The sequence below is a fragment of the Leopardus geoffroyi genome, chromosome D3 (assembly GCF_018350155.1).
Source record: "Leopardus geoffroyi isolate Oge1 chromosome D3, O.geoffroyi_Oge1_pat1.0, whole genome shotgun sequence".
Classification (NCBI taxonomy): Eukaryota; Metazoa; Chordata; class Mammalia; order Carnivora; family Felidae; genus Leopardus; species Leopardus geoffroyi.
The window spans coordinates 18,031,785-18,056,551 of NC_059339.1; the positions used below are offsets into that span (position 1 = coordinate 18,031,785).

Sequence of the window (24,767 nt, forward strand, 5' to 3'; positions counted from 1 at the left end):
AACAAGGGCAGCATGGCCGGGCGCCCCGACGGCACTCCAAGAGCCCCGGGTCCCAGACAAAAACATCATGCATGACGGAACCTGCGGGTGGCTGCTTCCCTCTCCCGAGGGGGCATATGGATGGCTCTGAGAGAGCACTCGGGAGCTGGCAGGGCCGGTCACTACCACGTGTTCTCCCCTCTAACACCGCACTCGCACCAACCCCCTGGGAACCCCCTGTAGGTGCCCCTTGTGGGCAACACCCATCTCTAGCTCTTTTTTTTTTTTTTTTTTTTTTGAAGAATAAGGAAGCTTAATCTCAAGTCAGGGATTTAAAAAAAAAACAGGCGTATCATGCTTTCGGCAGGGCCAAAAGCTCTGGTAAGGACCAGGGCTTTGCTTTCAAGCCAGGATCGAGTAAAAGTGCCTGGTGCTCTGTCAGCATGGAAGCTGCAGAAAAACACCCAGTTTCCAGGCCCCGCCTCCACACACCTGGGCGTGCGCGGGGCGGCTGACCACAGGAAGGCCCACTCGGTGCCCGTCCCCCTCTGACCACCTGCTCACCCTCTGCAGCCACCCGACCCACCTCCCCGGCCGCAAGACCCCCGCACCGGCCTCGGGCAGGCCTGTCTACTCCAGCCACCAAGGATGACGTGGAAGGGCGTGCGTACATGTCCAATGCTACGGTCACGGCCTCCAGGCTGTGTGGTCAGAGAGCAGAGGCCGGGGCTCTCTCGCTGATGTGGCTCCGGCACCTGGCAGGGCGCTGTGCACATGCCAAGTGCTAACAAATACAGACGCGGTTGAGTCTAGGAACGAACTCACCAACAACAGGGTGTAGAGGAGGGCTGCGGCCTATCGAAGTGCGGGGTCTACACTGCAGGTCTGCAGCAAAAGTCCCAATTCTGAGGCCAGGAGGATGGCCTTGGGGTAACCACGCCAACCTCATGAGCTGGATTCCTCACTTGTAAAACATGAATCAGGGCGACCTACCCCACGGGGCAGTTTAATGGTTCGAGGAGACGCTGAGGACGTGTTGTGGCAACTGCACTGTGCTCCCCCATGGGAGCAACAGAGCTGGCTGGCAGGAGGGGCAGACCTGGCAACTCCAGAGGTCTGGGCAGAGATGAGGGGCACATTCCACAGGGAGGCAGGTTCCGGCTCAGGGCCGGAGACTGTTACTGGAATGGACCACGCATGGTGAGGGAAGCCCCGGAGGGAACTTGGAAAGGCGGGCATTATAATCGCTGGAGGAGTAAATGTAACTGCAACACTGGGGCGCCTGGGGGGCTCAGTCGGTTAAGTGCCCGACTTCGGCTCAGGTCACGATCTCACAGGTTGTGAGTTCGAGCCCCATGTCGGGCTCTGCACTGACAGCTCAGAGCCTGGAGCCTGCTTCGGATGCCGTGTCTCCCTCTCTCTCTGCTCCTCCCCCCACCTCTCTCCCTCTCTCTCTCTCTCTCTCAAATAAAGAATAATAACCACAATACCATTGGACACGAAACGTCTCTTTGCTTCACCACCTTGCCAACAATGGCCCACAACACAGAGCACAGCCTGCTTCCGAGAGCACCTGTCTGGGGGTCAGAAGTACCGGGCCGTCTGGTCTTCAGGGGGGCTCCTCCCAGCTCAGCTCCTAAGACCCGTCAGGCTACACTTGCTTCCAGATCCAGACTTCCCAACCAGCCCAAGGCCACAGACGCCAGCTCACACTTCTCTCCCAAAGTGTGCCACACAGAACTTCCTCCTAGTGCTATCACGTACCGGGAAGAAGGTCATAGAAGAAAACGCCCTCCGTCTCCATTCGTGTACTTGTTAACAAGCGACAGGGTCCTGGTCACTCTAACGGCAGCTCTCTCAGGGAACAAGATGTGACCGCACAGCTGCCACACCCTTCACTGCTTCTGTGGCTTTTCCCTTCCTCCCATCGAATCTGCCTTCAACGCGCTTCAAACGTGCCCCTGCTTCGCCCCGACCCCTGAACCAGCCCTGCTGCCCGCCTGCCCTTGAAGACTCGGTTCGCCATCGCAGGCCGCGGAAGGCCTCTGGCTTGCCTCCTCTGACCCCACCCCTCTCCTGTGTTTCCACAGCGCCCCCCACCCGAAGCATCGCTCTGCCACTGAGCCCACCACCCTGCTTTCTGGTTATGGCTCCTTCCTCGCTAAGCTTCTCGACTCTCTGGGGTGGGGAACTGTGTACGGCTGTTTCTTCACGCATCTGGCCCATTGCCTCATACACAGGAGAACGCACGCACTTTCCTTGGTGGGTGAGAAGACTGAAAATGAATAGCGGGAACCCATCTTAATCCAGTTCTCACAAATCCAGGTTCTACAACGATCTCACACATACTCATTTATCTTAGATGCGAGAAGAGCCGTTGACACTCATCGCACACGCATAACAGGGTCTATGATGATACAGCTAACCTGGCCTCCGGGTATTGGGAGGCTCCAAACCTCTCTACAAGCTTCTGACCAAGGACCCGTCAACAAGGACTTGGGATTCCACTTGGGATAGTGATACAGGGTGAGGTGCTCGATATGATGCCTTTCACTCCCGCACTTCAACATGGGACCCTCTGGAGGGCACCCTCCCTGCCTCACTGGGCTGGCTCCTGCTTGTCCCTGGGTGTTCACCACAGCTGCCACCTCCTTCAGGAAGCCTTCCTGGCTAAGGTGCTCTCTCCTACAGTACCCCTGATAGTACCCGGTGGTAAACCTCTAAGCCCAGTGTAATTTTCCTTAGACCCAGAGCTGAGAGCGGAGGCTGGATCTAGCACGGTGCCCGGCACACAAGAGCTGAATGGTGTGGTCTACGGTTCCACGTGCCTGGTCACCCCCACCGCCCACTGCCCATCACACACCCCACCATCATCTCCATGGATACAGGACCACGGACGCCTTTCTCCAGCAGCAGCCCTTGTCCCCCCACCGCAGAAGGGAAGCAGCACCCACCAGACTCACCTCTCCTTACTGGAAAAGTCGACTCCCAGCAAGATGCTCTCCTCCGTGTCCTGGCGCCCGCTGCTGTCTACCACCACCATGTACCGGACCCGCTCCGCCCAGGCGCTCTCCAAGCGCACGGCCTAGACGGGCAAAGACGCTCTCACTGGCCTGCCTTTCCGGATGGTGGCCCCTTCCGTCACCAAATCAACACCAAGGACTTTTGTGTTCTACCTTTCCCCCTGTGAGTTCAGGAATCAAGATGAGATTCTTAATCCTCACGTCTTGTTCATATCCATGCACGAGGGACAGTGCTTGGCTCGGAGGAAATCCCTCAAAGTCGCTCAAATGGGTGAACAGATAAAGTCCAGAGACTGAAAATCTCAACCCAGCACAGACTGACCCCGAAAGTACATCCTTTCGCCAGACAGTGTGGGTGATGGTGAGCAAACCTGGCTTGGGCTTTTGTGAAATATGGGGGGAAGAATTTGCTACAACACAGAAATGCCCGCCTCCCACTGCTCGTGAATAATTCCCTACCAAATCGCACGATTAAAAATTAAAACTTGCCACTCTCGTCTCTTCTTACCAGCTTGATCCGATCTTCACAACGCAGGAGGTTGATCATTATTTGAAGATGTTGGGGCAGGTCACCTGTTGGACCAACAAAGAAAGTTTTAAAAGGTCGCCCACCCACCTTCTGGGCAGAAACCTGCAAGACGCTGATGATGTTAAGGGCCTGGGAGAAGACGGAGAAGTCAAAATCCCTCCACCTACACCACACGGAACCATCCCAAAGACTAAGAGGCTCAATTTCTCTTACTCCATTCCTGAATGTTGCTCGATGAGGGTGGGGAGATCTAGCTGACTGCCATGTTTTTAGAAGTTGCTTTTATATTCTAAAATGCTTGCAATATGGGCTCTTTAAATACAAGATGTAAAAAGATACAGACAAGCCTAGAGGGGAAATGTTATCAAGTTCAGGGGCGACTGGGTGGCTCAGTCGGTTAAGCGTCTGACTTTGGCTCAGGTTATGATCTCAGGGTTCGTGGGTTCGAGCCCCGACTTGGGCTCAGCACCGACAGTGCAGAGTCTGCTTGGGATTCTCTCTCCCCTTCTCTCTGCCCCTCCCCTACTCTTGAAATAAAGAGAGAAAGAGAAAGAAAGAAAGATGTTAGCAAGTTCAAACAAACATTCCTGTGCAGGATGAGGGAGCAGGAACTACAGACAGGGCTGGGGCAGGGGATCTGCTAAGAGTTGGTGTGAAAGAGAAAGGTCTGGAGGTCATTTTTCCTGTTTAATACTCTCCTGCATTTTCCATAAGACAGAGACTCCTCCTACAACCTGGAGAGGAAGCAAGTCAGGTGACTACAGACAGTAGGTACTTGTTGGGTGTCCAGAAAGACAACGTGAATTGACAACGAGCACCGTCACTGTCTCTTCTCTTGCTAAAAGTTCTGTCCTTGACAGCTGTTCCCAGCCCTTCTTCCCTGGTGCCCACACTGGCATCCCCCCAACCTATGAGATGTTCAAGGAGGAGCACGAGGTGGCTGCCCACGGGGTGCCTCAGAGCTAGGCCCCCGTGACGACCACAATGATCAATATCCACAGCAAGACCTCCGTGCCTGACCACACCATCTGGTCCCTGTGCCGCCTGGGTTTTGTGTCATTCTCCTACTCCCTGAAGTCTGGGGACCAGAGGATGGCAGGTGAGTGAGTGGGGGGCCCAAGCCTTCGTCTCCACTGCCAAGTGCTTGCACATCTGGGCTCTGGTCTTGGGCCTCCTTCTGATCATTACACTCAATGTTGTTTTCGCCCACTGGCTCAGTGATGATCACCCAGGCGATTTCAGCGATCATTAAAGGTTATGGAGGCTACTAGCGGCTGCCTGTGGCCTGAGGCTGGCACCCGTTTTCGCAGCAGTTTGTATACGCATCACTCACTCTACAACTGAACCCAATAAAGCGTTATTACTTCATAAAGGCAGTGATCCAGAGCTTCCAGCTTCTCCGAGCAGCCCAGGGCCCAGGTGGTGCCTCTGGGCTGGAGCGGAGGGAGCGAAGACCCTCAGAGCCGGGGAGTCTCCACAGAGTCTCCACAGACACAGAGGATCAACACAGCTGAAAACAAGCCGTGTGTTCCAGGCACAGGGCCCCTAACTGAGGTTCATAATCAGTGAGTAGTAAGTGGGACGCTGACACAGCTCTCTTCCCAGCTGGTACATTTCTGTTAATGTTTCTTTCTGAAGGAAAGGCTCATCTGCAAAGATGCTGATCTACCAGAAAGGACGAGTAACTCACAGATCTGTATTAATTCTGATTTGTGCAACATCCTGAGAAACAGAGTTATCTTTAAAAAGAAATTAACCTGTAGGTCACAACCAGAATCCGAGAAGGATCAATACACTGGATTTGTTTCTTTTTTTTTTTTTTTAATTTTTTTTTAATGTTTTATTTTATTTTTGAGAGAGAGAGAGACAGAGCATGAGCATGAGCATGAGCAGGGGAGGAGCAGAGAGAGAGGGAGACACAGAATCTGAAACAGGCTCCAGGCTCTGAGCTGTCAGCACAGAGCCCGACGCGGGGCTTGAACTCACAAACGTTGAGATCGTGACCTGAGCCAAAGCCGGACGCTCAACGAACTGAGCCACCCAGGTGCCCGCACTGGATTCGTTTCTTTTGCAGAAGCATCTTTCACATTGTAGGGCAGGTTGAAACATATGATGTCCAAATCGTACTTCCTTCCTCAGGGAGGACTCAGGTCGTTAGAAGCTTGCCCCCTTCGTCTGCTCTCCCCGTTACAGGACTGCACTGTGTCAAACACCCCACACCGGCACTGCTTTCCGTAAGGGTTGACTGGCAGGTGACAGGTCACATTAAAAGAGGACAACATGCTCCCCATCCCCCTCCCTCTACAACAGCACCCCTGCCTGGCGTGGCCCCCGTGCCCCAACGGCACGCAACCACCTCAGCTGGTTCTGGGCTCTCCTGCACCCCAGCACCACCCGCTCTGAGTCACAGCACACAGAGGAAAGCAAAAACAAGCCCCTTTGTCTGACGTGTGCCTAAATGAAAGGGGCATTTTCCACATAGATAGGCTCCTTTCAGCGGGACCTGCCTGTGGAGATGTGGACTTGCTGACCGACAGAACTCCCAGCCGTGGTCTGCCTTCCACACACTGTCTCTATACGCTGAAGTGTTCACTCAGCACTTGCAAAAAGATCAAAGAACATAAGCCTCAAGTATAGGCCCCTCGCAAGTGCCTCAGACTGGGGACCAGCTGACACGACCGGAATGACCTTTGCATGGGCAAAATGAACCCTCATTTGTACTCCGCTCTGCGTGATTACTGATGGGATTGTGGGTCTTCCAGGGCACTTGACAGTAATTCTAGAAAAACAGGAATTAACGTCAAGTCCAGTCTGTGCCTGCCCCAGGGTCGTTTACTGAGACAGTCATGGTCCCTCTGCCTTCCTGAGCTCATCGGTCATTCCAGACCTCGGGGGCAGAAGAGCCACCAAGCCTGTGGCTTTCTTTCTACTCTCCTGTACGCTCCAGAGATGCAGGAACCAGCCGGACTTGGGGTTTTTATGTGGCTTTGCACCTCCTTCCCCAAGCTTGCACACAGTACGGAAACACTGTTTGAATCAGAGGATGGAGACATTTTATATGGAGAGTGAACAAAGCGGGAGCATTCGCTCTGTTGTAGGTGTTAAGACACGAACAATGGTTAAATTCCTGACAGGGCAGAACCGTGAGCAGGTTCAAGAAAGAGGGTTCTGTTTGCAGGGTGACTGTCTTTGCTACCGCGGTCGTGACAATCACAGCTCCAGACACAGAGCACCCACAGGGAGGGAAGTATGTTACACGCGTATATTTCACATTCCATCTTGTGTGAGTTACCGGTATTCGAGGCCCGTTGTAAAGATCAGGCAACTGAGGGTCAGGAGTCGACCGTGACTGCTCAGTAAGTTGTACAACTGGGATCAGAAGCCAGGTCTATCTGGCTCCAAGACACGTATTCTTGCCCCAGACCATACCGCCTCCTTGTGCAGGACGACTATTTTCTGAGCTTAAAACAGACTCAAATCCTGATTCCGCATATCCGCACGGGGAAAGTACTGACTGGGCCTTGCTGTTTCTGTCAACTGTAAGACACGAAATTCGAACTGAAGCACTTCGATCCAAAATGAGGCTGGAGGACTCGAGGTTGGAGACAAAAGGATCACAGAGACAAGAAAACTGGCTGCAGCTGCTGGCTGCTTTCGAGGCCTTTGCAGATGGCATTGAGGCGTGCGCTGCCCATCCGAGAAGCGCCCAAAGAGGCCATGGGCCCGTTACAAAGATTCACTTGTACGCGGAGGTTTCTGATTCCTCTTTTAAACCGCCTTCGGTTTCAGAGTTAAGTCACCTAAGAAAACCGGTCTTATTGCCATCTAAGCATTTCTTTTTCGTATGCTGTTGCACCTAAATGAATACTGGGTTTGATCCCCACTTTATCACTTCCTGTCTACTTTCAAAAACCAAATCCACTGTTCAATAATAAAGTCTTCTCACCCCCCCAGTGCCTTCCAAAGACTCATAAAGAAATCCTCCAAATGAAAGCTTTCCAAATGCTCGGGGAAATGACCAGAGTCCTCCAAGTAGGTACACAGCATCCCAAGGCGGTTATTTCCAAGGGGACAACATCTGGCTATCACATGCACTGGTGCCCTTGTTAAAGAGTCCTACTGCAACTTGAAATCTGCAGTTAACTGATAAACTGGGAGTGGGAAATCTTTGCATCCAGATGGAACGCTGCCGACTGCCTTACTGCTTCCGTAGAAATGCACGGCCAAAGGGTCACTGGCTCCCAGAGCCACCTGGAAAACACGCCTGGCCTGCCCGCTCAAGAAAAGAGCTTCTCCCATGCAGCAGGCGTCATAAGCCTGTGTTCCGCTATTTCTCTGGCCTTGAAAGCCAGCCAAGGGCTCACCACCGTGATGGAAGGTTCCTCCATTTGCACAGAAAGTAAGTTCCACCGTAAGAACCTCAATTTACCTGCATGCTTGTGGGGATGCTGAAGACTTCGCTGGCTTTGAGGGCTGTTTCCCTGTTGTAAGAAGAGGGCCGCTCCTTTCACCATGAAAAAGCTCTCACTTAAGCTGGGAAGAATAAAAGCAGAGCACAGTCAGGCTAGAGTTCAGAGAGGAAAATGGGCAAAGACATGCAGCGGAGGAAAAGCTGTCGTGTGGACGAACGGCGTGTAAGGTGCACAGGGGACAAAACCACTTTTATGACCATTTCACACGGCGCTCTTTCCGACCTTGGCTACAAGCCTGCTGCTGAGAGTCTATGAGATGAAATCACGCTTCTGCTAAAAGGCCCAAGGTTCTTTGGGCTCTTGCAAGGCGGAGCGCCCCCTTCCTGCAGGATACGGCGAACCAGCTCCCCGTAACACAAAATCTTCTAAAAACAGAGACCAACTCTCTGATTGAGAGGGGGCGGTTCCCTCTGTGGATTTTTCATGGTCTTGCTGTGCAATCTTTGTTTGTGACTCCCTGACTTAAGGCAACTTCACTGGTCTTGGTGCCTTCCCTTGACTGAATATAAAGAAGAGGAAATTATACATTCACCATTTGTTTGCAAGTGGGTGGCTAGTGACCTGTGATTTAACTTAGCCAAGGCGACTGTGTCCCTACTGCTGTAGAAAACCTCTAGGTGTCAGCTGTGAATCTCTCAGCAGTGAATCATTGATCTTTGCTATTTTAACCAGCAATAACACTTACATTCAACATACAACTCAAAAAGTTACAATTTAAATTTTTAAAATTTCATCTTTGCGATTTGGCGGCTATCAGAAAAAAAACCTTTAGACTGTATGAATTACTAGTTACTACCAATTGTTAAAAAATACCATTAATGCTAAAAATTACCCATAAAATACACCAAATTAACTGTTTTTTTGTGGGGGGGGGGTGGAGGGTGGATCACCTACGATTACCTTCTTTTTATTTCTTAGTATCTTCTGAATTTTCTGTACTGAGCAAATATTAATGTTTTTGAATGATTATTTTTTATTTGATTTTCAGAGTAATAGAAGACACGTACCACACATTATAATGGAAAAGCACTTTATTTCTATTAATTTTGTGAAAGATCACGTTTCAGTTTAGGGAACTGTAAAAATCATTAATTCTCTCTTGAGCAACAATTAACATATAAATGACTTAAAAGGAAACTCTAAGAAAAAGCAGCACTCTGTGTGTGTGTGTGTGTGTGTGTGTGTGTGTGTGTGTGTCTTAACAGAAAGCAGATCGGTTCCTGATAGAAATCTAGGAACATTTTCCTAAACAGAAAAAAAAAAAGATCACCTTCACCCCAGATGTCTCATGGAAGTAGTTAAATGTTCTAAACCCTGGAATAAAAAATTCGACTAGGTCTAATATACTAGGTGCTAAGAAAACTCACCACATGGAACTCAGCGGCTCCTGGAATCAGGAAGACAGTGATCTTCCATAATATGAAGTCCACAATAAAATCTGTGACTTTTGCTGGTTGAATTCTCACGCTAAAAATAGCGACTGCTCAAATACCAAGCGATAAGGCTGAGTGGGGCCGTGGAGTAATTGACAACCGGTTTTGTAGATTTCATAATACAGTTCCTTTACATCGGAGTAACTTCTCTCCACTTACTGTCCCCAAGAGTGTTGCCAAGCTACCCTTTCCACTCTATCAGCTGTATATCTGTGCTGCCAGTTTCAAGAGCTGGGGAGCTCAGGATTATAAACACTGAAAGAAGGGGGTGCCTAGATGACTCAGTAGGTAGAGCACGGGACTCTTGATCTCGGAGTTGTAAATTCAAACCCCAGGTTAGGCAAAGAGATTATTATTTTTTTTTTTAATTAAAAAAAAATTTTTTTTAACGTTTATTTTTGAGACAGAGAGAGACAGAGTGTGAACAGGGGAGGGGCAGAGAGAGGGGGAGACACAGAATCTGAAACAGGCTCCAGGCTCTGAGCTGTCAGCACAGAGCCCGACACGGGGCTCGAACTCACAGACTGTGAGATCATGACCTGAGCCAAAGTCGGACGCTTAACCGACCGAGCCACCCAGGAGCCCCTAGGCAAAGAGATTATTTAAAAATAAAATTAAAAAAAAAAAAATACTGAAAGAAACGAGGCGCATCCTTTCCTTAGTTCAGTCTCACCAAGGGAGGCAAAAAGCTCTTCAGTGCCTATCTGGCCAATTTCAAATCCAAGCTCTTACTTCGGCTGGTTGTGGAATGGCCCAACACTCCCCTACTCCTAAAACTTGTCACCCTCTCCTTCTTGAAAATTTTCCAACCTTATTTTCAGAACCATTCAGACAGATCTGTTTCAACTCAGATCACTTACTACTTATTCTCACCAAAATTTGAAAGGGCTGCCCACGAAACTTACAAAACAACCATCGGTTCACGGAAGGAGCCAGGGAAAATCTTCACAAAGCAAAGCAACATCAACCATTTTTTGTTCATCAATTAAAAAAAAAAAAAAAAAAAAGGAAAAGAAAAAAAAATATCCATACTGACCAGAAGCCTTAACACTCTGGAAACAGCCAGCCATTAACAGTGACCTTTGCCTTGGAAATCATGGGCAAAAATTCCCCTGGGATTCCCTTACATTTCCTTTGGGGGGAAAAAAAAAAGGGAACAATGCAAAAGAACAGGCTGGTTTTATCCCGTGATTGTGATTGCTTACAAGGCCGGTGGTTCTTCAGTGTTCCTGGGACAGATAAAGAATCAGCCTCCCATCTACGAATGAAGTCAGGGGCCTGTGTGGATGGGGGCCCTTGGAACACTGCCTCCATCCTCAGGGCAATCAGGCGCAGGCATTTACCGTAAAGAGCAAGGTTTAAAGCGGCGGGGAAGTCCACAAAGCACATTATCTATCCCAGGCCTGTGAGACGGCTGGGGAGACAGTAGACAGAGGCGGCAGGAGGGTAACCGCAGAAGATGACTTCTGGGGCCGAGAGGCTGTGGAGCATGGGCAGTCACAGGATTTATGGAAACAAAATGCAGATATTCTCTGCGACTCTGTTTCCTGTCTTTTGCCCTGAGCTCACTCCAGGCCCTGAGCCTCACGTGCCCTCTGGGTGGCTGATGAGAACACTATTTCCCGCTGCCAGGGCTATGTCGGGTTCTCTGTGCCAGGCTTCTAATACCCAGAAGTGATTTGTGAGCCTAAAGGCACAGCACTGGGGGTGTCCTTTAAGAAACTCATTTTGGAGGGGGACCTGGGTGGCTCTGGGTTCTAGCTCAGGTCATGATTTCACGGTTCGTGAGTTCGAGCCCCACATCGGGCTGTGCACGGACAGTGCAGAGCCTGCTTGGGATTCTGTCTCCCTCTCTCTGCCCCTCCCTCGCTTGCTCTCTCTTTCTCAAAAATAAATAATAATTAAAAAAAAACTTAAAAAAAAAAGGAAAAAAAAGAAATTCATTTTAGAGGGGCGCCTGGGTGGCTCAGTCGGTTGAGTGTCTGACTTCAGCTCGGGTCATGATCTCACAGCTTGCGAGTTTGAGCCCCACATCTGGCTCGCTGCTGTCGGCACAGGGTCCGCTTCCGATCCTCTGTCCCCCTCTTTCTGTCCCTCCCCCGCCCCCCTCTCTCAAAAATAAAAAAGTGAACAGAATTTCACTTGGGGGATGGCACACCTACTTTAGTGGGTTCTCACAGTAAGTGCAGACCCACAAAACACCATCACAGCTACAGAAAAACCAATCCTCTCCCCCAAAATGCCGGTGTCCTAGAAAGTATAAGTGAAGTTCCAGAGAGGTCAGACGGTGACAAATAAAACTGAAGTGGTCTCCATCACTTTAAGACAAATCCTGATGGGAGATTAAAAACAAGTTCAGCCCTGGCCCTCCCTGCCCACCCCCCACCCCGATGCTTTTATCTCCCACAGTACAAATAAATATGTTCTCAAACACTGGTTAACTGCCTGTTTCAGGAGACGATGCAGGATTAGTTTTCTCCAAGGCACTAAGGACAGACAAAAGCCTCAAACAATGCTCCTCGAAAAACCCCAGCCCTCACAGCATGAACAGCCAGTGTCACCCCGAAACTGATACGTGGTAGGAAGAGATCAGGTGGTGATACGTACTAATTTGGGCTGGAAGCTTCTGAAGAGCGGAGGGTGTGAGCCCGCTGAAGGGAGACGCAGAAGTCAGTGAAATAAAAAAGGTTCATGATAGCCTGGTTCACATCTTCGACTGCCTCCAGCTCCTGCCTCGCACTCCCTCCAGAGAAAGGAGAGAGGGAAGGAAGGGGCCAGGAGTCCTTGGGCAGGAGTTCTCGTCCGGATGATGTTCCCACCCAGGGGGCAGATGGCTCTTGTGGGACTCTTGTCTTCCCCTGATATTTGGGTTTAAAAAGGCCCTTGTCCCTGCATATCCTGATGAAAGAGGGCCATTCAGAGAGCGCAAAACAGCTGAAGTTCCTGTAATCACTTTCCTCCTACGGCTTTTGTAGGCCTTAGGAACAAGCCGCAGGGTGTGTGTTCAGAATTGTGAGGGGAAACAGCTGGCCGCCAAGTAACAAATCCAGAGCAGCGAGGACCCCTGCTCTGCTCGAAATCGACAGGCTGAGGGACTCCTGTTTCTGTCACATCGCCACCCATTCACCCAATGGTGACCCGTGGGCAGCCACCACAGTCAGTCCGTGTGGTCACAGCGTCTTACATTCTGAAAATTCTTCAGTCATGCTAACTGCTGCCTGAGGAGGCAAACAGAGGGCTGAGGGGGGAGCACCCAGGTAGAGGGAACCCCGTGTGCACACACAGGCGTTGCTCAGAGAACCGCAGGCCCGGTGCCCAGGGCAGGGCTGCAGAGGTAAAGCAGGCCCAGGTCCCCAAGGGCCTGGCACGGGACCCCAAAACCCGAAACCCGCCCGCAGGAGCCAGCAGGCTCTGTGTGTTTAGCACTTCTTTTGGTCCGTGAAATAAATTAAGGACACGAATAGCCACACTGCAGGGCAGAAGGGGATAAGCGCCCAAAGACAGGGGTCCTGCTGGTGTTCGAAGAGGGGAGAGGGGAGCCCCTAACTGGTGCTTTGGAACACTCCTGGGGAGGCCTTGTCTGGAAGCTTCCCCTGGCTCCCAGAGGATAAATTAATCGTCATGAGAGAATTAAGTGGGACACACACAATTATGCTGCAGTGGAGGAAACTACGGCCTGCCCAGGGGCATGACATCTTTACGAGTTGGGACTAGACCCCAAGCCCACAGTCGTAAGTCCTGTGGTGCCCGTGGTCGCCCGCCAGTTCTGACTGAGAATCAGAGCCATTACCCTGATATCACCTCTGCCCTGGCGGCTTTGGTTCCGCTAAAGCACACATCACAGAAGTCAAGATCTGGTCCGTAGCAATTCTTCCCAGCAGGTGAAAGCTTTGTGCGAAGGGAACAGACAGAAGGCATAATTCAGGGAAACGGGGTCCAGGAGGAGTCTCAGGGCCAGAGCTCTCCTACCGGGCCTGGGGGCAAGCAGAAGGCCGAGGGGGGCCACTGCAATCACCCTGCCTGCTGCCACCCACCATTGCCCGGCTGTGGGGTGGGGCACAGTGCCTGGTCCTTGTGGGCTGAATGGGAATCCGGACAAGGAGCTCTGCGGGCAGCACAGCCCCGCCGGTCGAGAAGCGGCTTTCAGCGCAGGCTTCTTATCAATAGTACTGTCATTTGCTGAGCGCCACCACGTGTGCGTGGCTCCCAGAGCTCTGCAGGGCACGCGTCACCTTTTTCAAACGACAAGTGAAGGTAGTCAGACAAACTCCTCAAATACAGCCTCCGGGGACAATCTCATTTTTAACCAACCCCCTTAGTGATGCTGGGGCACATGGGGGTTAAAGAACAGAAAATGCACTGGTCTGGGGATCCATATTTCAGGTTCTAATTCCTGTTCTACTGTATGTTTGTTCTGCTGGTCACTTACAGGGCTCTGTTCATTCATTCAAATGGCCAAATATTCGCAGACTGAGGAGTACAATGTAAAGCCAAGCGTGCCCTAATGTCGATAAAGGCAGAGATAACACTCCTTTTTAAGGAGCAGGTGTTTGTGTGGGTGGTTCGGGTGTGTGCTAAGCCACTCGGAACAACTCCTTGAAAAACGGAAATAGGAGGGATCGAAACCCCACATCACAGCCATATTATACTACTGCCCCTGGTTTCCAACTCTGGCTACACATCTGAACAACCTACAGAACTTCCAAAACACAGTCATGCCCGGGTCCAGCCTCAGCCAATTCTCACTCGAAATGTCTGCCATAAGTCCAGGCATCTGCTTTTCAAAAAAGTTCCGGGAGAGGGGGCGCCTGGGTGGCTCAGTTGATTGAGCGTCTGACTTGGGCTTGGGTCACGATCTCACAGTTCATGGGCTCAAGCCCTGCATCGGGTTCTCTGTTGTCAGCGTGCAGCCTGCTTTGGATCCTCTGTCCCTCTCTCTCTGCCTCTCCCCTGCTTGCTTGTGTGCATGCACTCTCTCTCTCCTTTTCAAAAATAAACATAGACATTTTCAAAAAATAAAAAAATGAAATAAAATAAATTAAAAGTTCCAGGAGTTCTTCTGATGCAGAGCCAGAACCCTGGACTTTAACAGTAACAGAAAACACAGAGAAGAGGGCCTTCCCACATGGGATTGCTAACAGTACCTTACACACTGCAGGTACATGATAAATGTTTTCTGCTGGTAAAAAATAACACCAATAAAAATGCATGGTCCTCTCAGGAGAGTAACATGACTCAGTGCCATGAGGGGAGGTCACACCAGGTCAAAGAAAAGAATACCCTCCTTGGAAGCAGCCAAACAAGTGACAAAGAAATGCACGTGCCCGTCTTCTACCAAATACGTTCAGTGACAGCGTCCTGGCTTTCGAAAGGCGGACCTGCGTCACGATATGAAATAACAATTAACAGAAAGACCAGCCCTGTGATCAGCTCTGCTGTGGACAAAGCATTCTGACTAACGTCAGTCACTTGATCTTCAAGAAACTCTTCGAGGGAGACCAGGCAGGCATTCTGACACTCTTCTTCCAGATGAGAACACAGAAGGTTACTTAACTGGTAGGATTTTAGTATTTCCGACGCTACATCTTGCACAAAATCAGAGAATCAGAACCTAAAACATAGGCTCTGGAAAGAGTCCCACATTGATCGAACCGGCTGAAATGAAATGAACTACTTGGACATGGGTATCAACCCTCAGCTCTGTATGGTGATGGCTGAGCGGACTGTGGTTTGTCTAGCAGACGTGATGACAATTCTAGAAAAAGAAAAAAAAAGGAATGAATGTAAAGTTGTCACCACAGAAAAGGTGGGTGCCAATGAACACTCCCAAGAGGAGTTTCCGTTTAATTCCATTTCGATGAACGAGTATTTGCTGTGCCTGGGCAGTGCTAAATCCTGGGAATCCAGAAATGAAACAGACACGGTTCCTGCCTCCGAGCGACATTACATTCCAGGGGGTCAGACAGACACAGGACAGTCACTGCAACGTGATGCAGCGGGTTCCACAGTAGAGGGATGTATAGGGTCCTGTGTGTGCATACACATATGCACACATGGATGTACATGGCAGGAGGGACCCCCAGCCCAGCCTGGGGGGTTCAAGGACATCTCCCTGGAGGAAATGAGACCTGGTTGGGCCTCGTAGAATCGGTAAACACGGAAAAGAGGAGCAGGCAGCAGGAGAGTAGGAAGATCACGTTATACATGCTCCATAACGAACGGAGGAAGATTTGGTCTCTGTTGTAAAAGGCCCTCCTGTGAATTCATAAATGTCTATTCTGGTTTATAGGTCAGTTCCTTGTAACTTTGGTTTGCATAAGTTGGTTTCGCAGAACTTGACCATCCCCGAGCATACTAATAAATTCAAGCTTCAGAAATTGCGAAGTTAAGAACCAAACGTTGGGCCTAAAGTTGAGCCGTCAACCTGTCAATGAGTTCTCGGTACCTGAATGCTTATGGGTAAGCCCATGGCACTCAATGTGTGCTATTTTAAATAAATAAATGATACCTTCGACCTGAATGGCGCTCTACAGTTTTCAGAAAGGCGGCCCTGAGTCACGAGATGAAATAACAATTAACAGAAAAGACAGATCAGCCCTGTGATCAGCTGTGCTGTGGACAAAGCACTCTGACTAATGTCAGTCACTTGACCTTCATGAAACTCTTCGAGGGAGACCAGGCAGGCATTCTTACACTCCTCTTCCAGGCGAGAACACAGAAGGTTACCTAACTGGCAAGAAACCCTTGCCCCTCCATTTTTTCACTTAACCTTAAAATTTAAATCTTCTGATGGAAGAATCAAGACAGAGAAGAGGAATGACTTGTCTGTGGCCACAGGTCGAAGAAGGGGCAGAACTCAGCCAAGAGGCTCCAAGTTCGGCACCCTCCCCGCAGGACACCTGCCTCAGAGGGCAGGGGTGCCCGACCTGCGGCGCCGGAAGCGGTGGGCAAAGCTGGACGGACACAGATCTGCCTGAAAACCTCTGCTGGCGGTGGTCTGGACGGACACAGACCCTCTTCCCGGCAAAGCCAAGTGTATGAAGACGGAAGGATGGAAAACTTACTATCCGCTCTTCCCCCATTTTGAACTCATGTTTGAAGGTCACCCCGAAGTTGTGCCGAGGCCTTGTTGTTTTCCCTTTGCGCTCCGCAGCGCAGCTTGGCAGGGCCTCGGCCCCAAACAGCATTCTTCAGTGGCTCACCTGCCACACGTGCCCGCGAGAGCTCCGAAACTGCTCTCCTCCACAGAATGCTGAGGACAGGGAAATTCCAGCTCGGGGGCGGTCTACTGAGGGAATGGGGTCATGGGCAAGAGATGCTGGCAGGGCCCAGGACAAACGTCTCTGCTGCCGAGGCCTGTATTGTTTGGCTGGAAGGCGTGGGCTTTTCTCAGAGAGAAGGAATGTCCGAAAGCATTTCAGACAGCAAGAGACATTCTCTGAGGCCAGCTACACAGCTCTCCTTCATGTCAACGGGTAGGAGCGAGCGGCTCCTGCCAGCAATACACCAGCAAGTTCGCAAAAGCAGGATTATTTCCCCCCGCGACCCCTCCCCTTCTCCAGTGTAAGAAAGACTGCAAATGATGCGCCTGGAGTTGGCTCTACAGACCTCAGGATGGGTCCCTCACGGCCCCCCGAGAGCCCTCAGGCCCCGCCCGTGGAAGCTCGAGCTGGTGCTATCTTCCCCTGTACATCTGGGATACCGGGACCTAAGCCCCCTTAGGAGGGCAGAAGATACAAAGGCTGCATTGTGCTGGAAATGCAGTGGCAGCAAAGACAACCAAGCCAGCCAGAAATAACAGGCACCCGGAGGAAATGTTTTTGAAACAACGCAAAAATTCCAAGGACAGATTATCTCAACTGTCCCAGGTCCTTTGCCCTTTCTTTTCGGTACGCAGTCCTGTCCCACGTTCATGGGTTGCTGGGTCCCAACCCTTCCGGAGGTCCCTTCTTCCCCAGCTCCTCAGTTACCACTGCAGTTCTGGCCCCCTGCGTCCCCGCCGAGCCACACAACATCCACTGGGGCCCCACTGCACGCCTGACTCTACGCTAGGTACTCAGAGTGTCCCTGCCAGAGAACGGACGTGCTCTCTACCCGCACGAGGGAGGCCAGCAGCCGTAGGCACCTTCTGAACACTTGAAGCGTGGGGAGGGTGACTGACGTACTGAGATCTGCCATTTTATTAATTCCAATTGAATTCAAGTTTAATCAGCCACATGTGGTTGGTGGCTATGGTGGAGGGCAGCACAGCTTCAGAAGCTCTCCATCTACTGGGAATCAGGGCAGGGACCTCTGGCTTCTAATCCACTGCACAGATCCCAACCACAGCTCTTATTATGTCATTCCCGGCTCCAGAACTTTCAGTGATGTGACATTATCTGTAGAGTCCCAACAGGCTGGTGCTAGCTTTCTATGGTAGCCACAATTAGCCATTACATGTTGCTAACCTCAGCTTCATTCATCTGACACTCTTTGACATCGAGGAGCTCATAAAACAAGTAGGAAAAGGGTTTATAATAAAAACCTTCTTTGTATTACCTCGTACACGATTTCTCCCACACTCCACATATTCTCTGTTTTCTCTCTATGTGGTCTTCCTCAACTCTTCTACCCTGGCCTCTGTTCGCGGCCTTCTCTCTCTCCTGTCTGCCTCCCTACCTCGTGCCCACTTGCTAGCATCCACACCTTCTCCAGGAAGCCCTCCTTGGCTGCCCCCGGCTGCGAAAAGCCCTGGCTCTTCCCTTTCAACATCTTACAGCACCTTCTCTCTTCTTGCAGGTGAGGAAGCTGAGGCTTAGAGGCTAAGTCACTCATGCAAGGTCATATACTTCGAAAGTGATAGGGGGGTACCTGGGTGGCTCAGTTGGTTAAGTGTCCGACTTCGGCTCAGGTCATGATCTCACGGCTTATGAGTTCGAGCCCCGCGTCGGGCTCTGTGCTGACAGCTCAGAGCCTGGAGCCTGCTTCAGATTCTGTGTCTCCCTCTCTCTCTGGCCCTCCCCTGCTCATGCTCTGTCTCTCTCAAGAATAAATAAAACATTAAAAAAAAAAAAGAAAAAAAGAAAGTGATAGGAACCTAAGACCCCTGGTTTCCAAATTGTGTTCCCAGACATACTTACTACTAACTTATGGTGAAGTTACCCTCACGCCAGAGTTTTTGAACTTCACAATAGGACACTAGACCAGAGCACACATAATTTCCTAAAGCTCCTTCCTTGCCTGACATACAGTAAATTCTAAGTAAATACTCATAAACAAACTCACAGAGCTGACTTCCTGTTCAGTCTCAAACCACTGCATGACTTTCTCACCTTAGTAACCTCTAAGCAGCTGGAACATGGGGTGTTTACAACCCATAGGACGAACTGGACACGTAAGACTCACCACATAAATGCCACAAGTGGAGATACAGTCACCTGGCGGTCAGGTCCCCTTGGCCCCCAAATGTACCGAACAATACAGCCACCAGGTTCTCCACATCACCCTGAGGGTCTTGACAGCCAGGACTGTGACTTGTCCATCTCTGGGTCCCTGAGGGCCCAAAAGGCAGTGTGCACTCAATGAATGCAATGCCAATAACGAACACCTCCGCTGAGTGTGGTGCTAAGCAATTTACACACATTAACTAACCTGATCCTCAGCGTCTATGAGGGAAACGGAGGCTCAGAGAGGCTGAGTGGCTTGCCCGCGTTCACGTGGCCAAGAAGCGGAGGAACCAGGACAGGAAACCAGGAATAGGACTCTGAGCCTCTACTGACCTGACACCTCGGGAAAACAGCATCAAGAATGCTGCTCTCGGGGCGCCTGGGTGGCTCAGTCGGTTGAGCGTCCGACTTGGGCTCAGGTCATGATCTCACGGTCCGTGAGTTCGAGCGCCACGTTGGGCTCTGTGCTGACAGCTTGGAGCCTGGAGCCTGCTTCGGATTCTGTGTCTCCCTCTCTCTCTGACCCTCCCCTGTTCATGCTCTGTCTCTCTCTATCTCAAAAATAAATAAAACATTAAAAAAATTTTTTTTAAAAAAAGAATGCTGACCTCTCTGGAGGAGGGGGTGCAGTGAGCAGGGCTAGGAAGGCGTCTATGCAGGTGACAGGTGGCTGCAGAGACGGGAGGCTGGTTACAGCCAGGGACACCGATCAGACGAGCAAATGCGCTCGGGACAATTTCTCGCAGTCGGAGAAGGGAATCATAAATACGGAGGGGGAGAAAACCGGAACGAATCCTGAGGTGTTGGATCAGAGTGGAAGGTACCGGTCTGAACTCATGGTTCTCAACATTATTTAGATGGACAGGAAAAGAGATGCAGGTGTGTGTGCATGCGTGTGTGTGTGTGTGTGTGTGCATGTGTGTGCACACCCTTACTCGCATGCCCTAATTCTGCCCACTGAGAGAGCCTGAGGAGGGCAACACCCACACAGTAAGAGGCACATAAATTCCATTCGCCACTAGGGGCGCCTGGGTGGCTCAGTCGGTTAAGCGTCCGACTTCAGCTCAGGTCACGATCTCACGGTCCGTGAGTTCGAGCCCCGCGTCGGGCTCTGGGCTGATGGCTCAGAGCCTGGGGCTTGCTTCCGGTTCTGTGTCTCCCTCTCTCTCTGCCCCTCCCCCGTTCATGCTCTGTCTCTCTCCGTCTCAAAAATAAATAAAACGTTAAAAAAAAATTTTTTTTTTAAATTCCATTTGCCACTAAACAGAACCGGGGCTCCTTGGAGAAATGGCTGATTCCGGATATGGGGTACAGAAAGTACAAGATGAGGCCCAAAAAAAAGAGCAAGGCAGTGCTGAAGGATGGCGGGGACATGTCAAGGGTCACGGGAGCCAGGATGGATGTGACCCCAGTGGCCAAGTCAGGCATAATCTGAACTTTGAAGTCAGTAATACAACCAATGGATTATAAACCGCGGAATGAAACAAACATGAGTCCGTACAGATATAAATAGACAAGTTGATGGGGGATGGGATTAACATAATTTCCAAGTACTGCCTAAGAAATACCACCGGGAAACACCACGCAAACCTAAACTGAGGGACACTCTACAAGATGATGAGCCCGTCCCCTTCAAAAGTGTCCTGGTCATGAGAGTCAAAGACAGAGGAGATGTCCTAGAATGAAGGAGTCTCAGACAGGACAGCTACAAGCAACGTGCAATCATGAACTAGGCCCTTCTATTACCAGGGAGCTTATTGAGTCAAATGGCAGACCTTGAATGGGGTCCGGAGGACCAGACGGTGGTAATGTATCAGTATCAGGGTCAAGGGTCAATGGTCTGGTCTGTAGAGGGTCCCTGCCTGCATTCAAAGGGTGATGGGCTTCAGGCTGGCAACTTTACTCCCAAACGGTTCAGGAAAAAGTTCTTTGTGCTGTCTTTGCTGTAAGTTTTATAAACTTCCCTGTACGTTTTATATCGTTTCAAAATCTAAAACTTATTTCAAAAATTTCCACTTATTTGGGTGTGGGGAACATACTACTTGTAATTATTCTTTACAGACAGGTGATAAAAGCACTTTTTTTTTGTTTATTTTGAGAGGGAGAGAATGAAAGCGGGGGAGAGGGAGGGTAAGAAAAAGAGAGGGAGAGAACCCCAAGCATGTTCCACGCTGTCAGCACAGAGTCCCACGAGGGGCTCGAACCCACGAACCGTGAGATCATGACCCGAGCCAAAACCGACTGTGGATGCTCAACCGACTCAGGCCCTGATAAAAGCTTTTAAGACCACTTTATCAGTCATTTTGCCACTGGCACACTTCACGGCCTTCCTCTTTCATCGTTTGGAGGCTTTTCTACCCTCACGGACGCAGATCTCCGCCTGCCTTGGGATCTTTTTCCCTCCCTGCATTTTCCGGGATGGAGGCAGCCTTGCTTTGGACGCAAGGCAGTGGAGAATGATGGGAAACTCTGCTCTTCCAGTTCCTCCTGGTCTATGTGTGTCCAGAGTTTGAGGGCCTCGTGAACACACAGCCCTGACCCATGTAAAACCTAATTTTAGCATTTTCCTGCTTGAGACCACACTTCTGAAGCAGCGGGAGGCCAACCTGCCCATGCGAGCCTTCCATTGTGAAACGCACATGGAGTCAGGATGCTGCGGGCCTGCAGGATGTGACTCAGCATCCTGTTTTCAATGTTTGGAACCAAGCGCTGCCGCTGACCTCACCTCTCCAGACCACAAATACCCAGGTTAATTGGTGGGATGGGCCCGCAGCATCAGCTCCCTCTGTGGGCCTCAGGGCCAAACCGAAGACAACCTGCTTATCCGCCCACCACATTGGGTCTGGCAGAAGAATTCTTCAGAGAGGAACCGACCTGGTGGTATGTTGAGGAATACCATGAATCGAGCAAACGATCTTGTTTCTCTCTTTGCTCTGACTACTAGGAAGCTCAACGTCAGATCTATAGCCACACTCTGGTAACCATACCAACATCATGCCATGCATTCCACATCCACATCTCCTGGCTTCACCTTCTTTTCCCCCACTGTCTCTATATCCCACTTGCCTCACTAATTTTAAATTATACTGTTTTCTATGAATTTTATTACACGGTGTTTCAAATCCCCTTTGGACAGAGCTATGGTAGACATAGCATACACACATTGCCTCTGGAGGTAAGGGTTGTTTTGTTTTTTGTTTTTCGTTTTTAGCAAGACTCCCCAGCATTTAGCACAGAGGCTAATATATAGATGCTAAATATATATTGCTTGAGATGACAAATAAAGCAAATAACTCAAAAACTGTCTCTGTTACCAGGTTGCCTCCCTGGAGAGATACTCCTCCCTCCCACCCTACAGGGTGGGGTCTGGAAAGGGGTGCTAGGGCCTTAGACAGCAGGCTCCTTAGGGATCCCTCTTGCCGTGTGGTTCAGCGGCCTCAACCCCAGACTTAAAGAGCCACTCCCAAACTGCCACCTGCAACAGACCAGGCACAGAACAGGCAGGGCCTGGACATCTAGGAAATGACAAGTGATATCCAGAGGCGGCAGCCGGCCTGGCTGTCTCCAAACCACATCCCTCCCTTGTGGGAATTTCGACTGGACCCAGATTTGGGGAAACACACCACGAGAACTCTTGCCAAGTATGGGCCAAGCCTTGACTGGGACTTACTTCTGCCAGGGCACGGGGGCCCCCAGCAGGGAGAGCACCAGACATTTCCTAATACCAAACAACCATGTTCTTTAAAACAAAGTCTTTTTAAAAATAACTTCAAAAGTAGCCGAAAGGATAGATGGATGGAAGAAAGGAAAGAAGGAAGGAAGGAAGGAAGGAAGGAAGGAAGGAAGGAAGGAAGGAAGAGAAAGAAAGAAAGAAAGAAAGAAAGAAAGAAAGAAAGAAAGAAAGAAGAAAGAGAGAGAGAGAGAGAGAGAAAGAAAGAAAGAAAGAAAGAAAGAAAGAAAGAAAGAAAGAAAGATAGATCTGTAAAAATAAGGGCACACCAGACAGGATGCTTCCCAGATAGGTCTGGTACAAGGTTCAGCGGAACTTGGAAGGGAAACAGGCCAAGTGTTGACTGTTTCTCCTCTCAGATTCCACTTGGTTGACCTTTTGGTCTTTTGTGGTGAAACTGGGCATCAGTGGAGGGGAAGAAGGTCAGGACAGCAGCTGGAGGGGCTGGTACTCACTACCATCAATGAAAATAGCAGCTAAAGAAACAACAACAGAAAACAGCTCCCATGTGTCCGTCAGTATCCGCAAGGACTCCCCCCCGCCTCCCCCTCCCCCCCACGGTACAAGACTCTCCCTAGGCCTCTCGAGGGCCCTGAGAGTGAGGAGGACTTTTCCTCGGTTTCGGGGAGGGCAGGCAGCTGGGTGGCAGGGCCCGTCCCCTGATCCAAAGGCCCTGGGGGACCTCTGCAATCTACATGGCAGCCTGCCATCTCCCTGGGATTCTGGGAGGGCAGCGAGGCTGGCCAGCTGGCTTCCCCATCGGCACACCATCTTGGCCGCCGTGGGAGTTGTCACAGTACCGACCCCATCTCGAAGTGGGACTCACAGACACGCCCCCACCCCAGCCCAATTACTGCCATGCCTTGAAAATGGCTCCTTCTGACTCTGATTAATCCTATTTTGATTAATTCTATTTTCTTACTGCAGCCTTCCTTGAAGCAGAACGACTTGTTTTGGATGTTCTCCTAGTCTTAGGAATTTTCTAATAAGTTGTTCAAATCCAGAGGTCTGTCTACAGCACGACGTACGGGCCAAAGGCGGGTTCTGGAGGCGGGAGTCCTTTCCTTCCAGCCCGCTCGTGACAGCGAAGTGTGGCTCGCCCAGGGCTCTGCTGAGGACCGGGTGGGTCCAAGCAAAGGGCCTACTTTCTCCCAGAGGCCACGCCGGTGTTCTCCATCTCAGGGTCAACCATGACCCTGACACGGCTAGGTGCCCCACAAATACATGACCTTGCCCTCAGTGCCGGAATAAAGGAGAAAGCGGGCAGTCTGTTACAAGTCAGGAACGATTAGAAGTACGGAGCACCACAGGACTAGGCCATACTCTAATCTTGTCTCATCACTTTACCAAGGAGTAAGTGGAGGCCCAGAGGTGTTCAGTGACCTGCCTAAGGTTGCACAGCAGATGACACATCTCAGGACAGAACCCAGGTTTTCTGACTCCCTCTCAACAGCCGTGTTCCACTTACCGTAAGGGTGGCTGCCAACACCAGCGTCCGCCATGAAGGAAGAGCTGGCTTGAGCATTCGCAGTGTGCGCACGCGCTCCCGGGTGCGCTCGGCGTGTGGGAAGAATGAGACCAGGGCCCTGTGGCATTCTTTTGAAGTCTAAGTACTGGTGTTTCGAAAGTTTAATGAAACCTCCTAGGCTCTGAGCAAAATTCATTTTAAGTTAACCTTAATAGTAAGTTTAATTAACTTCCAGCAGAATCAAATTACCTCTTTTCCTCTGTCCTCGTTTGTCCCCTCTCGAGGATGAGTTTTCTTTCTTTCTTTTTTTTTTTTTTTTAATGTTTACTTATTTATTTTGAGAGAGAGAGAGAGTGAGCATGAGCAGGGAAGGGGGAAGGGGAGAGGGGGAGAGGGGGAGAGGGGGAGAGATGGAGGGAGGGAGGGAGGGAGGAAGAGAGAGGGAGAGGGAGAGAGGGAGAGGGAGAGGGAGAGAGAGAGAGAGAGAGAGAGAGAGAGAGAGAGAGAGAGAATCCCAAGCAGGCTCCACACTGTCAACACAGGGCCCAACACAGGGCTTGAATTCACGAACCGTGAGATCATGACTGAGCTGAAATCAAAAGTCGGACGCTTAACCTACTGAGCCCCCCAGGCGCCCCTCTAGGATGAGTTTTCTAACAGCAACAACAATTTAACACGTACCGAAGGGCAAATTCTGATTTGAAAATC

The 24,767-nt window shown here is 50.5% G+C and overlaps 1 protein-coding gene and 1 long non-coding RNA gene across 8 annotated transcripts in view; both read right to left on the reverse strand.

Moving 5' to 3' along the window:
- SSH1 (slingshot protein phosphatase 1) overlaps positions 1-24,767 on the reverse strand; it is a 63,554-nt gene that overhangs the window by 26,281 nt on the left and 12,506 nt on the right. For 3 of the 7 annotated variants that reach the window (XM_045458239.1, XM_045458242.1, XM_045458241.1), the window contains 3 exons: positions 7,961-8,064; positions 3,511-3,575; positions 2,943-3,064 (listed from right to left, as the gene is read on the reverse strand). In XM_045458239.1, coding sequence (XP_045314195.1) covers positions 2,943-3,064; positions 3,511-3,575; positions 7,961-8,064 — 291 coding nt within the window. Of the gene's footprint in view, positions 1-2,942; positions 3,065-3,461; positions 3,576-7,960; positions 8,065-9,370; positions 9,828-24,767 lie in introns of those variants that run through there. The other 4 variants (XM_045458240.1, XM_045458243.1, XM_045458245.1 and 1 more) reach the window with 4 other exon arrangements.
- LOC123588039 lies at positions 15,432-18,366 on the reverse strand. Its single transcript, XR_006707665.1, has 2 exons — positions 16,450-18,366; positions 15,432-16,405 (listed from the first exon to the last, which is right to left on the reverse strand). It is a non-coding gene; the product is annotated as an uncharacterized LOC123588039 (long non-coding RNA).